The sequence below is a fragment of the Ursus maritimus genome, unplaced genomic scaffold (genome assembly GCF_017311325.1).
Source record: "Ursus maritimus isolate PB19 unplaced genomic scaffold, ASM1731132v1 scaffold_29, whole genome shotgun sequence".
Lineage (NCBI taxonomy): Eukaryota > Metazoa > Chordata > Mammalia > Carnivora > Ursidae > Ursus > Ursus maritimus.
In genome coordinates this window covers 1,905,846-1,919,430 of record NW_024425452.1, presented here as the reverse complement: position 1 = coordinate 1,919,430, position 13,585 = coordinate 1,905,846, and the positions used below count along the sequence as shown (strand labels likewise).

Below are 13,585 nucleotides of genomic sequence, written 5' to 3'. Positions count from 1 at the left end.
TTTATCGAGTCATTCCTGAGCAGGATGGTTCTTAGTCTCCAAGTGTTTGAGTTTCTTCCAAATTTTTCCTTGTGGTTGAGTTCCAATTTCAGAGCGTTGTGGTCTGAGAATATGCAGGGGATAATTTCAATCTTTTGGTATCGGTTGAGACCTGTTTTGTGTCCCAGAACATGGTCTATTCTTGAGAATGTTCCATGGGCATTAGAATAGAATGAGTATTCTTTGGTTCTGGGGTGTAGTGTTCTATATATATCTATGAGGTCCAACTCGTCGAGTATGGCATTCAAAGCCTTTGATTCTTTGCTTAGTTTTTGCCAGGGTGTTCTGTCTATTTCTGAGAGTGGAGTGTTGAGGTCCCCTACTATTAATGTATTTTTATTTATATGTCTCTTTATTCTGGTTAAGAGTTGGCTTGTGTATCTTGCTGCTCCCCTGTTGGGGGCATATATATTTATAATTGTCATATCCACTTGTTGAATACTTCCCTTAAGAATAATATAGTGCCCTTCTGCATCTCTAACTATAGTCTGTAGTTTAAAATCCAATTTATCTGATATGAGAATTGCTACCCCAGCTTTCTTTTGAGGTCCATTTGCGTGAAAGATGGTACTCCATCCCCTTACTCTCAGTCTGAATGCATCTTTGGGTTCGAAATGAGTCTCTTGTAGACAGCAAATGGATGGGTCATTTCTTTTTATCCAATCTGCAACCCTGTGGCGTTTTATGGGATGGTTCAAACCATTTACATTAAGACTGATTACTGAGAGATATGATTTTAATGTTGCCATGTTGCCAGTAAAGTCTTTGTTTGTATTGGCTGTGACTTTCTGTTCTGTATCACTCTTGGGGCCTTTTTACTTTTATAGAACCCCCCGTAATATCTCCTGTAGGGCTGGTTTCGTGGTTACAAAATTGGTTAGTGACTGGCGATTCTGAAATGTCTTTATTTCTCCATCAATTCTGAATGACAGCCTTGCTGGATAAAGGATCCTTGGCTGCATGTTTTTCTCTGAAAGAGCTTTAAATATGCTCCCCCAACCCTTTCTCTCATTCCAGGTCTGTGTAGACAGGTCTGACGTAATTCTGATGCTTTTGCCTTGGTACGTGAGAAATTTCTTTGCCCTGGCCGCTTTCAATACTGTATCCTTGCATCTAATATTTGCGAATTGCACTATGACGTGACGTGGCGTAGGTTTGTCGTGGTTGAGCTTGGGAGGGGTCCTCTCTGCCTCTTGGACACGAATGTTTGTTTCCCTTGCTAGATTAGGGAAGTTTTCAGCTACAATTTGTTCAAATATCTCTTCTAGACCTCTGTTTTTCTCCACCCCCTCGGGGATGCCGATGATTCTAACATTGGATCGTTTCATTGAGTCAGTAATCTCCCGTAACCTACATTCGTGGGCGTGGATTTTTTTAAGACCATCTTCTATTTTCATTTTTTCCTCTATTAACCCATCCTCCAATTCACTAACCCGTTCCTCTGCTTCTGCGACCCTGGCCGTCAGAGCCTCTAGTTTTGCCTGCATTTGGCTCATAGAATTTTTAATTTCTGTCAGATTCGCTCTCATTTCTGTCCTTAGGGATTCTATATTCTCAGTAACCTTTTCGTTAATAGTTTTTTCAATTCTACTCATCATTTTGACCATCGTTACTCTGAATTCCATTTCTGATAATTTGGTTACATCCATATCCATTATTTCTGTGGCAGAGGCCACAGAATCACTGTCTTTTCTTTGCTGGGGGGGGCTTCTCCTTCTTGTCATTCTGATGAAGAGAGGTTGCGGGGTTTCCAGAGCCCAAATTATTGACTGGGTCCCAGGCCGTGCCCCTTGTTTTATAGGGATCTTAGGGATGTGGGCTTCTTCTTTAAAGATTTTATTTATTTATTTATGTGGCAGCCAACCAGCGAGAGAGGGAACAGAAGCAGGGGAGTGGGAGAGGAAGAAGCAGGCTCCCAGCGGAGGAGCCCGATGAGGGACTCCTTTCCGGAACGCCGGGATCACGCCCTAAGCCGAAGGCAGGCGCTCAATGACTGCGCCACCCAGGCGCCCGGGTTGTGGGCTTCTTGATTTTTCAGCCTGCCTTCTGTGTTCTGGGGGAGGGGCCTGCCGCGCCAATACTCAGGCAACCCTGTTTGGGTAGAGTCTCCGTGTCCCCTGCGAGGGAGGATGGGGATGGGCACTCTCTGAGCCGGTATTTCCCGGCTTTTGTTCTCTGGCGGCTTTCCCTGGCGGTTTGCTGTGCCTCTTCTGAGAGTCAGAGCAGCAGCGGCCAAATTTCAGCCTCTGTCACGGAACAGAAGGATTGCGGCCCGTTCTCTACTAATGTTCTGGCCACTTTAACTCTGTTTCTGTTGGTGCTGCTCAACCCTGCAGCGTCCCGGGATGTGCGCCCCACACCCGGCGTCCCAGCCCCTCACTTCCAGGGCCGGCGCGTCTCTGTCCTTTGTTTCAACGCCGCCAGCCGCCCAGCGCCGCGCGCTCCGGGCTCCCGGTCTCAGTCTGGATCCAGTGGCGCACCGGGATTCCGGGTTCGCGAGATGCCTGGTGGCGCGCGCACCCGGCTCACGGTCTCAGTCTGCTGTTTGCGGGTGCCGACCACGAGCCCGCCAGCTCCCCGTGCAAGTGGCTGCCGCTTCGGCACCGAATCGCGGCTCCCTCCCCTTCCGTTTATCTTCCGATATCTGTCGCGGTTTCACGGCTCCCACGCCGTGCCTCAATCCTCAGCGCTGGAGATGTTCATTTGTAGAGATCCAGATGCATCTTCCTGCGTCTCAGGCTGGTTCCGTGGGTGTTTAGGCTAGTCTGGTTCCTATCCAGCTCGACTCGGGGGACCGGCTGAAAAAGGGGTCCCCTACTCCTCTGCCATCTTAACTCTCTCAAGTGTCATTAATTTGAAATTTGAGAAAGTCATTACAAAGATGTAGCCAAAGTTTATCCTTGTATTCTTTGGGGAGAACCAAAAAAATATTTTTACTAAGCAAATTAATCATGTGAACAAGCTGAAAGGGAGTCTGTATAATTATTTGACCCAGGACTTTTCAAGTACGTTGGAAATGTTATTCAGCTAAAATAAAACAGATGCACCGTTTGATCATTCTTAGCACTAAGGAAGGCCTTACGAACCTATACTGATTGGTCTAAGGCTCCCAGTGGATTTTAAAGGGTATATTTTTTTTAAGCTGTTAACTTAAGACTTTCAGACCCCCACCCGTCCCCCTCTAGTCTGAATTGTTGAACTTTTCCCATTAGATTTCTTAAAGCCAGGCACACCTGTACAGGTGAGTTCTACAGGTATTACTCAAAAAATGAGAATGTTACTCCCTTACAAGAAACCCTGTTTTCTCCAAGCTGGTGTTTATCTTTGCTTGTATATTATACAGGACAATACTGTCTTCTAGAATGCTGCTGGATGAATCTGTCACTTAGATGGAAAAGGCAATAGTCTTTAAAATATTTAGATACCAAAGCAAAAATTCACTTCATTTTACATTTGAGAAAGAAAATGAAAAAGTAAGGAAAAAAGATATATACATTTTGCATTAGCTTCGAAGAGAACATAAGAAATTGCTAGCTTGTTTCTCTCTTTGATGTTTAATGACCTGGAAGCATCACCGAGTCATTTCCATTTTGTGTAGAGCTCTTCCTCTCAGGGATGGTTAAGATGTAACTTTAAATGACAGCATTTCTGGGTGAATTTGTTTAGAAATTCCCTGTTTCATCAACTCATAGTTGTGTACGGTAGCTTCTTGACTGAGTGGGAAGTCATCTTTCACTTTTCCCCATCAGAAATGCTCGGCAAGCTGGATATTTTTTTAATGATTTTTAAAATTCACAGGGAAAAAGCATGTTGGTCTTATTCCTTGCCTGAGCCTATGGAGGTTTCGGTTGCTCAATCAGCCATAGCTTTATTTTTTCCCCAGTAAGGCCGTAAACAGAACTCAGGAATTTCACCCAGAGCAAACCACCTACGGCTCCGTGGGTATGCCTGTTGGCTGATGTGTTTAACAAGCTGGAAGTTGGGGGTCTTCAAATTCAGGGGAGTGGATTGTATCTCTTTACAGTAGCGGTGCTCAACTGGGAATGGTTTTGTTCCCCAAGAACATGTGGCAATGTCCGGAGATATTTCTGTCACATTTGGAGAGGCGCTGTTGGTCTCTCCTGGGAAGAGGCCAGGGGCGCTGCTAAACGTCCTACTTCACACGGCCCCCCCTCCACCAAAAACTATCCAGCCCCAAATGTCAGTCGTACTGAGGTCAGGAGGGCCTGCTTTATGGCAAGTTTCTAAAGACTGTCCAGGTCCTGCCCCTTTTTATCGTCCCACAGGAAAATTCGGGAGTCTGAAACATTGCTTCGACAGTTGGCCACTGATTGAGGCTTGGATATAATAAACAGAATTTATCAGTGTCTTTCCAACTGTGTTTCTTGGGGTGCTAGGGCTTTCCATGGTGCAGAGACAGAGCTGAGCAAATAGGCTCCCTTCGGGGGTGCTGGCTCTATTGCAGCCAAAGCACCTCTGCTTTTCACTTGGAGCTTTTGAGCAAGACCTGGTTTGTTTTGTTTTGTTCTGTTTTTCTTAAAGTAAGAGAAAGAAAGGAAAGGGAAGGAGGAAAGAAAAGGGGGGAGGGGAGGGGAGGCCATTTTCAACTTAAAAAAAAGAGTTTGAGAGCTGGTCAACTCCGTCACCTTACAGATGGGGGAAAAATCAAGTGTGCGGCGGGGAAATGGCCCAGCGGCCCTCCCTGTGAGACAGGGATGCTGGATCTCGCCCCCCAGCCCCCCGACTGCTAGACAGGAGCTTTGTCCTTCAGACTGTGCCACAGTGTTTCTTGTCCTCCAGGTGTAACAACAATGTGGTTTTTTACGGGCATGGTGTTTGTGGTGGTAGTATTTGACCTTGACCTTTTCATGCCTGTGTCCAAAGTTTGCTTACGTAAAACCCCCGCGCCCCGTCATTAGACACTGTTTCAAGTATCATGTGTTTCACCATTGAGTAACTAATAACCCTAATTTCCTTTTCAGGACTGTAGATGTCATGTCACTCCCTTTCTTCCCCAGGTGTTCAGCTCCCGACAGGCACTGAACGGCCACGCTCGCATCCACGGTGGCACCAACCAGGTGACCAAAGCCCGGGGGGCCGTCCCTTCCGGGAAGCAGAAGCCGGGCAGCGCCCAGAGTGGGTACTGCTCGGTGAAGAGCTCCCCCTCTCACAGCACCACCAGCGGCGAGACAGACCCCACTACCATCTTCCCCTGCAAGGAGTGTGGCAAGTACGTGCAATTGGACCGGGGACCGAATCTGAGTTTGTGATGAATAATTGCTCTGTGGAGACCGGGCCAAGATGGTCTGAGGTTTCTTCAGCTAGAAAAAAGAACCCAGTGTTTCCAAATACTCCCTCATATCATCCTTGCAGTCTGCACGGAGCCTCAGGGTGGGTGGACCTCGTCTCTGACTCAGAATACGGTCATTCTGATATCCTCATGCCTAATAAGGACAGACGACTTCAGGGCAAACCTCTAGTAACAAAAACTTCACTCCTTTTTAAGAAATGATGGGTAGGACTCTGTTCCCACTCCATCCCTTCACACCCAAACCATGTTCACAAGTGTTGCTCTCCTTGCATTCCCGCTGAGTGATTTGAGACTGGCTCTGAAACACCTAGCAGGAACTATCCTCCCACTGCTGGCCCCGTCCTGCGTCTGGGGCAGACATCACTAACCAATTGCTACACCCTTCGCTGTCATCTTAAGACAGGACCTCAGATCTTTTCCACATGAATGCATCAAGCAGGCACAACCAATGGATGGGGTTGACTCAGGAGATAAAGCCTATTTGTCATGCCTGTCGTTTTAAGTCTAATTTAAGACAACTAAGGAAAACTGACAGTAGGCAGTGATAGTAGCATCCAGCACTTGCTGAGCACGTGTTTTGTGACATGCTCTATGCACGAGCACTCAGACACCTCACACAGAAACTCCATGTGATGCAGAGGTGGTTTTTATCCTGGTCATACAAATAAAGACTGAAAGTTAGGTAAAATGACTGGCCTCAGGTCACACCCTCGATGGGAGCGGAGCTGAGATTTGGACCTATCTCTGTTGAAGGCCAGAGCCCGGGCTCCTGACCACTGCTCCATCCTGTTGGTCTGCTTATCTGAGGTGGAAAGTATCAGTGACGGTTCCCTCCCACGGCGTCCAGGGCAGAACCCCACTTCTCAGAGAGTCCGCCTGACCTGGAGGGGTTGCCGGGAGTGACTTCCTTTAGCACCCTTCGTTGTGTGACTGAGGCCAGCCGGGACCTCGCTGGTAATACTCGTGAGGCTATTCCCGACAACTTGCTAGCCCCTGCCATTTCTCAGGTGCTGTTTGCCTGGCACGGTTTTAAAGGACCTGCACAGGTATTGATTAATGGAATCTTGAGCGCGATAGGGTAGGCATTTTCAGTAGCTGTTTTTGACAAGCCGAGAAATTGAGGCACAGAAAGGGTGAGGTGTTTGTCACAGCGCACATCTGAGTCGGGATTCAGGCCGTGCAGCCGGACCCAGGCCGGCTCTCTCAGCCTCTGAGTAAACCTGACTCCGTCTGGCGGCGCTGGACGCGCCACGGTGAGGGGGAATTAGCGGCATCTTCTCTCCGTGAGGCACAGAGATGGGGGAGATGGCTCTAGTGTGGCTGCCCCGCGTTCTCATACCCTGCGGAGCCGGGACAAGGTATCCCCTGCATCCTACCATGGGGAGGTGAGCCCCCCAGATGGATCATTAGGCTTCCTGACTTGACGAAAGGAACCGTCTCCAGGCTGATGCTCTTTATCTCCCACCTGTCCCCTGAGGGGAGCCTACACACACTCGTGGGCTCCACACAGGCTGCAACTCCTTATTCCACCAGGTGGAGACAAAGGACATTTTCAGACCAGAATTAGCATCTTGTGCTTTCTGGCTCTCTCTCTCAGTGACATCCATTAAGTGTTTTTCTTGTCTTGTTTTTATGTTGCTTGGGACCTTTTAATACCATAACTCCAGTTACGATTTTGTGGAGAATAGAAATATTTTCTCTGGTTTTCCGGAGTAGGAATAACAGGCAAATGTTTGCCGAGCGCCTGTTTTAGCTGCTGAAATTATGTTCATTACATGAAACGGTTTCAATATGTGCAATTGTGATTCATCAAGTCCGCTTGTCTTCGAAATCAGAGGGTTTTTTTTCCATTTCCCTTCATGAGCTCACGAATGAATGCGGGGTGTTCGTGCCACCCCCTCTCCCAAAAGAGGCAGCCTCACATCTGGGCAAACGGTTTCTGGAAAAGGTTCAGGGAGAAATATTTCAGGCTTTGCAGGCCGTACAGTCTGTGTCACGGCTCTTCAGCTGTATGTTTGCGGGCGGAGCAGCTGTAGACGGGCCATACACAAATAGACTTGGCCGTGTTCCTGTAAAACTTCATTTAGAAAAAGTCAGCGGGCTGGATTTGGTCCACTGACCATCGTTTGTGGGCCCCTTGTCTCGGAGTTTCTCAACCTCAGCAGTGACATTTGGGTCTGATAAGTCCTTGTTTGGGGAAGAAGGGGCCGCCCTCCGCACTATACGATATGTAGCCATGCCCCTGGCCTCTGCTCACTGGACTCGAGAAATACCATCCTCCCCTCGAGTTGTGACAGTCAGAAATGTCTCCAGACGTCACCAGTGCCCCTGGGGAGGCAAAATTACCCACAACTGAGAGCTACTATTTCCTTCTAAACCTGAAAGGTAGAAATTATGATAGTATAATGGCCAACGAGAAGGGGTCTTAGGCGAAAAGGAGTGGTGGGTGCAGCTCAGAAGGCAAGTACAATAAAGATGGAATGGGGGGCATTGGATTTGGCCACAGAGAGTGACTGGTGACCTTGAGAAGAAGGTTGGAGCTGCAGTGGAGGGTACAAGAGTCCAGCTGGAGAGGGTGGAGGAAAGAGGAATATACCAAGTGTGAAGGACCAGGCAGAGCCTTCAAGAAATTTGCCTGTGGAAGAGCAGGGAGAGAAGCAAATGCCGGTGATGGGTTTTATTATGGGAACTGTCAGAGCCCAGCAGCATGATTGAGGGATTCTCGGGTTGTGATGAGGAGAGACGGGGAAGCTAACGGAGGAGAAAGACACGTGCTGCGGACCACGGGTGGACGGGAAGACCTTTGAGAATCCATCCTCCATTGTCACGGGGAGGAAGCCTGACACTGTCCCCACCCGCTTTCCCTGGTAAAGCTTGGAGAGGAGAGGCCACAAGTCACAGGGCAGGAGGTCCTAGGGGACCCGGGGACTCTTGTCAAAGCCCCCCAAACCAGATGTTAGACCACACAGCCCCTATTCCCTTCAGGACGCCCAGATTTCCGAGAACTCCCATCTCCCACCTTTCACGTGCTGCTTTTGCTTCATTTTTAGAGTCTTCTTCAAGATCAAGAGCCGAAATGCACACATGAAAACACACAGGCAGCAGGAGGAACAGCAGAGACAAAAGGCTCAGAAGGCGGCTTTTGCCGCCGAGATGGCCGCCACCATCGAGAGGACTACGGGGCCTGCGGGGACGCCGGGGCTGCTGCCCCTGGACCAGCTGAGCCTCATCAAACCCATGAAGGACGTGGACATCCTCGATGGCGACGTTGTCCAGCAGCTGGGAGGCGTCATGGAAGAGGCCGAGGTCGTGGACACGGATCTCCTCTTGGATGACCAAGATTCGGTTTTGCTTCAGGGTGACGCGGAACTGTAAGGCTCCCGCTTGTCACGCAGAGACAGCCAACACCCACGGCCAACGTCTTCGTTAATCAGGAAACCGGGACTCCCTGCTCGTTTTGTAACCATTTTAAACTACCTGTTTAAAAAAGTGGTCGTTTCATTCAGGTTTAGAGAAAAAAAAAATTTTTTTTTTCAGTTTCTTTCCTTTTATTTAAAAAAATCAATGTTTCTGTGGGAGGTTGGAGGGAATAAATAATTGGCACAACTCTATTTAAGAGGTGTTTCATCTGGGCTACATTCCCACGAACTCATTCCTGGCAGGGAATAAACCTGACCTTCAATGTTCTTTTGCTTTCAGATGTCCACCATCCTCGCTGCCTTTGACCCCAAAGCTTGCCGTGAGCGTGTGGGTGTGTATGCGTGTGTGAAGCAGGCTACCCTCGTCGTGTTGGGGCCTTGGGCCACCCTTCCCCACTAAGAGTTATTTTTGTTCTGTTCTGACCTCATTCTGTAGTTTGCAGTGAACTTGGAGTCTCTGCCAGAAGATTCTGTGCTAAGGGATAGCTTTCCAGTGAGCAAAGCAAGCCCTTGTGTTACACGGCTTTCCCCTAGCACGTACACCATTTGGAAAGTTGACCAAATGTGAAAATGAGTTTTCTCCCTGTCTCACCTCTCACCGTTGGCCTGTTTCCAGGCGTACTGTACGATTTCAGGCTTTCACTCCAAGGCCACGCTTTACTGAGGACCTGGTTCCTAGCGCAAGTGCTTCCTCTTCCGTGCTCCCCTGGGGAACTAGGTGGCTCCAATTCGTGGGTTGGCAGAGCCATGTCTCGGCGTGAGCCGTCTAGAGGAAAATAACCCCAACTCTGGGGTTGCCGGGGCTGTTTAGGGAGAGTGGTTGAGGGGCACACATTCCAGAACACCGAGAAGTGTTCTTTTGCCCAAAAACTAGACTGGAAGAGCCCATTGTTTTTTGCAACACTGTTAATGGTCCATGGAGTTCTGGAATTACTTTGTGTCACTTGGAATTACTGTGAACCCTCATTCACGGGGATTTTGCTGTCATTCACCTTTGCTGGACTGTTTCCTAACCAATTTAATAGCAAATACAAGTGAAATAGCATTAAAGGCCAATAATAGTGCTTTCAGATACCACTTCGGCTACCAATATTTGCATTCAAACAAGGAATGTATTCATTCAAGTCATTTACCAAAGCGCTTCTAGAATTCTTCAAGCTACAGAACTCTGCTCTGCTTCCTCCTGTCCCTGTAGCAGGGTTGCTGTTTGTACTTGAAGGTAATAAGCCTGTAATCCTTCAAAAATGGCATTTAGCTCAGGCTTTTGAGCCGAGTCAGACTGTCCCCTCCCCCGTTAGGGCAAATGAGTGTCTTCAGACTGGGACGCAGCCCAGCAGAGAGGACTGCCCCTGGCGGCTTCCCCTTGAGCATTAATGCTGCCTGACTTTTGGAAGGAGGGCTTTCAGGCCTTGCCCCACCCCAGGAAGGCTGGTTCCCCCAGCTTGTGTAGGTGGGTGCCATCGTGCCAGGCTACTTTGCTGGTACATTAATTAATAGCTTGACATTAGAATGTCAGCCGAAGCATGAGGACAGGATGTGAGCATCTTTTAAGTTTGACTCTGGCAGAAGCATTTTAGCACGCACTCGTGGCCCACCGTGGCCCCGCATAGGCAGTGTTCTCTGAATCTCAGGAAAGCCATGGACAGAAGATAAATATAAAGGTTCTTTTCGTTTCGGGGAGGAAAAAAAAAAGTCTTGGAGGTTTCATTCACCCTTCCCTATAGGCCAAAAGAAAGGTTTTATTTGCTGTCATTTGAGACAGGTTATACTCTCGTGTTTTCGAGTTAGAACTGCTTAGACAGTGTGCAGCAACTTTGTGGCAGAATTGTTCCAGAACCATCCCGTAAGATCAGCCGATTGCGTCTTGTCCCGGTGACTGCTTCCCTCTGCGTGCGCCGGCTTCTGAGCGTGATTCTGGAATGGGTCTGCTCTCGGGTCTATGAAGCCTTCTCTATCAGAGAAGCAAACACCCAGAAACATGTTTATAAAGCAAATGTACTTGCTGTGTTTGGAGACTTGCCCAGCCGTTCCAGTTTTAAACATTAAAAATAAACGGAGTTGCCAAGGCAAAAATGTAATGCACAATTTAATTTTGATTTTTCATGCAGTATAACGTAAGCATCTTTGACTTGAAATAACCAAAGAACTCCTCCTTAACGAGACAGTTCAAATTCCTGGAGTAGTATCTCTTGACAACATCAACTTAGAAAATTGACTTCATGGTAAAATATTGCACTTACATTTCTTCTGAGATGATTCCACCTGCATGTACGTGTGGTGTTCTGGCTTCCCTCACCTTCCCCACCCCAAAGAACTTCTCTTCCTAAAGATTAATGTCTTCAACACCGTTACTGTTTACTATCAGATGGTTTTTCATTAGTGAATTTAGACCTCTTTGAGAAAGCTTGTATATAAAAAGTTAACAGATATATTTTATGGAAAAACCCATCTTATTTTCAAATATATTTAACTGCTGTTATATTTTATTAGAGGAAGGTTGTAAATATTTTCTAGGAGTTCTATTGTAAAGAAAAGTATTTTTGAAAAAAATTAATGTAATAAAAACGAAAACATTTTTAAATAGTGTTGTGATTGCTTCCTGTTCTGACTTCGTTATGTTCTGTTCTCAGCAAATGACTTGCATGCGTTCCCATTTCAGGATGTAATTTATTCAGGTTTGCACTATTATAAGTTGACATCAGAATATTTAGTGTACTTAACTGTATGTTCCCCGGAATGCAGGTCCCTTGGCCCGTATCCAGAGCACTATGTATTAGCATCTTCACCATTTTTTCTTTTGTAACGTGTGTATTTTTAATAAGGATTTTATGTAACATTTTGGCAAAAAGAGGACAGTATTTTCTAGTGAATTTTATAATACATTTTGCTAAAAATGTTTCTTCCTAGGTCAGTTTTTGTTAAGGTGAACCAAAAGTCTTATTTTACCAGGGGTTTAAAAAAAAAGTTTGAAGCTTGAAAGCAAAGTTATATTTAAACATCATATGTGACAAATAAAGATGTTTTATAGACTTGTCCTAAAAAGGTGCATTCCTTCAAAACAACACTGAGGCATTCTAGCTTGATTTTCCCCCTGAGTGAAAAGCATTTTTTTAAGTTCTCACAATCCTTTTTTCAGAAGGAGAGCCAGAAGAATTTTACTTAAAAGATTCCGGGCATTAGCCTTCTCGGACATTTATTACAGTTCCTACAGATAGGCGTTCATCAAACAGAGATGTAAGCAAATAGACACTGTCCTGTTTATTTGTGAAAACCTGATTCGATACCGCATCAGCTGCTCTGAAAATAAAATGTTATCTTTTTGAGTTTCATTTGGCTTAAACATTCCTTCTTTCTAGCCACTGAAGTGACTTCTCAATGCTGGATAAATGCTAACTTACCTGTTAGTTGGTTTCTTAGACCAGTTTAGAGGTCTGCCGATGAGATTGAATGGCTCACTAAAGCACCCCCTACACACATCCTGGAGGCCAGGACATAACATTTCTGCTGCAAAGATAGGATGAGCCCCTTGGTGGGTTGGTGGTCTCTACACCATACTGCCCAGAGCGCAGCTTGGAGGGGGCTCAGTATCACACACTCGCCACAAAGTCCCGTCCACCCTGGTGTATATGCATTGCTAGTCCCGATTTCCAAATTCCAGAGCGTGTTTACTTTTTAACGATTAAAAACAAACTCGGGGTGCCACCCAGGAGCCCCAATAAATAAATCTTGAAAGAAAAACTTCAGGAGAAATTGGAAGTTCTGGGTTTTCTACACAATTTAAGTGGGGCATACCTGTTCAAGACCTTGATCTAGGTTCTTTGGCGGGGGGGGGGGATTTTACTTTAATATTTTGCTGTCAGTTTTAGACAGTTCTGTATAAATAAAATAGCTATCCCTCTAGAAGCAGTGTGTATGTAGCTGTGTTGTAAATCTAAATTCGGCTTCCGGAGGTTCACATGTCCAATCCAAAGACGTTTTCCTACGTTTATATTTATTCATTCAGTACTCGTGAGCCCCATGTAGAAGATACTATTCCACACTGTATTATCCATAGGGAAGAGGGTATATAAAGACCCAACACTCCTTCCTGTCAATTAGTACTTAGAAAGAACCTACAGGGGCCTGGGACTTGATCTAATTTCACCATTGGGAAGAGCAAAGGTCATGTTTTATTAATAACCTGAACCCCCTTACCACCACTGCCTCCCCCAGCAATATCAGGTGCTCGGCAACGATTTGTTAAATTGATTAATTATAAATAATACTACTAGAAATAAATCGATTAACTTCCTCTACTCTTCCAGGTATGCTTATCCATTTGTGTGTGCGCGTGTGTGTGTAAATAAAGCCTCTTGGAGTTCACAGACCCCCAGTCTACCTTCCTCAGTCACGGCCAGCCAGCTGAGGTGTGCCCTGGGAATGAGCACGAGTTTTAATGTTGACACAAGCAAAACACAACTAAGAAGACATGTTAAGAAGTTGAATAAGATGTTCCTAAGTGCACCGTAGATGATCTCTGGATCACAGACATCCCTGCATAAAAGAACCAAAGTGCTGATTATTTCCTTTACATAAGAGAGAGGATCCTTCCCACCCCACCCCCTGCCCCAAGGTAAGCGTTTAATGCTTCCGTTTGAGTTGAGAAGGCCAGAACAGCTTTACATGCTTGCTTTGCATCGCAGCACACAAAACCCTTACCACACTGATGCCTGCTTTGGGCTGTTTTAGGTCATTACTTCCTCTGCCTGTGTGACTTTATATTTAGCAGAAATCGGCATTTTTAAAAATCCCTTCATTGAGCTATGAATGACATATA

The 13,585-nt window shown here is 46.4% G+C and overlaps 1 protein-coding gene across 4 annotated transcripts in view; it reads left to right on the top strand.

Annotated features, from left to right (window-relative positions):
• The window catches only part of TRERF1 (transcriptional regulating factor 1), a 204,749-nt gene extending 192,651 nt beyond the window's left edge, over positions 1-12,098 (top strand). For 2 of the 4 annotated variants that reach the window (XM_040643480.1, XM_040643483.1), the window contains 2 exons: positions 5,058-5,269; positions 8,401-12,098. In XM_040643480.1, coding sequence (XP_040499414.1) covers positions 5,058-5,269; positions 8,401-8,725 — 537 coding nt within the window. In that variant the 3' untranslated portion in view covers positions 8,726-12,098. Of the gene's footprint in view, positions 1-5,021; positions 5,270-8,400 lie in introns of all 4 variants that reach the window. The other 2 variants (XM_040643482.1, XM_040643481.1) reach the window with 1 other exon arrangement.
• The last annotated feature ends 1,487 nt before the right edge of the window (positions 12,099-13,585 follow it).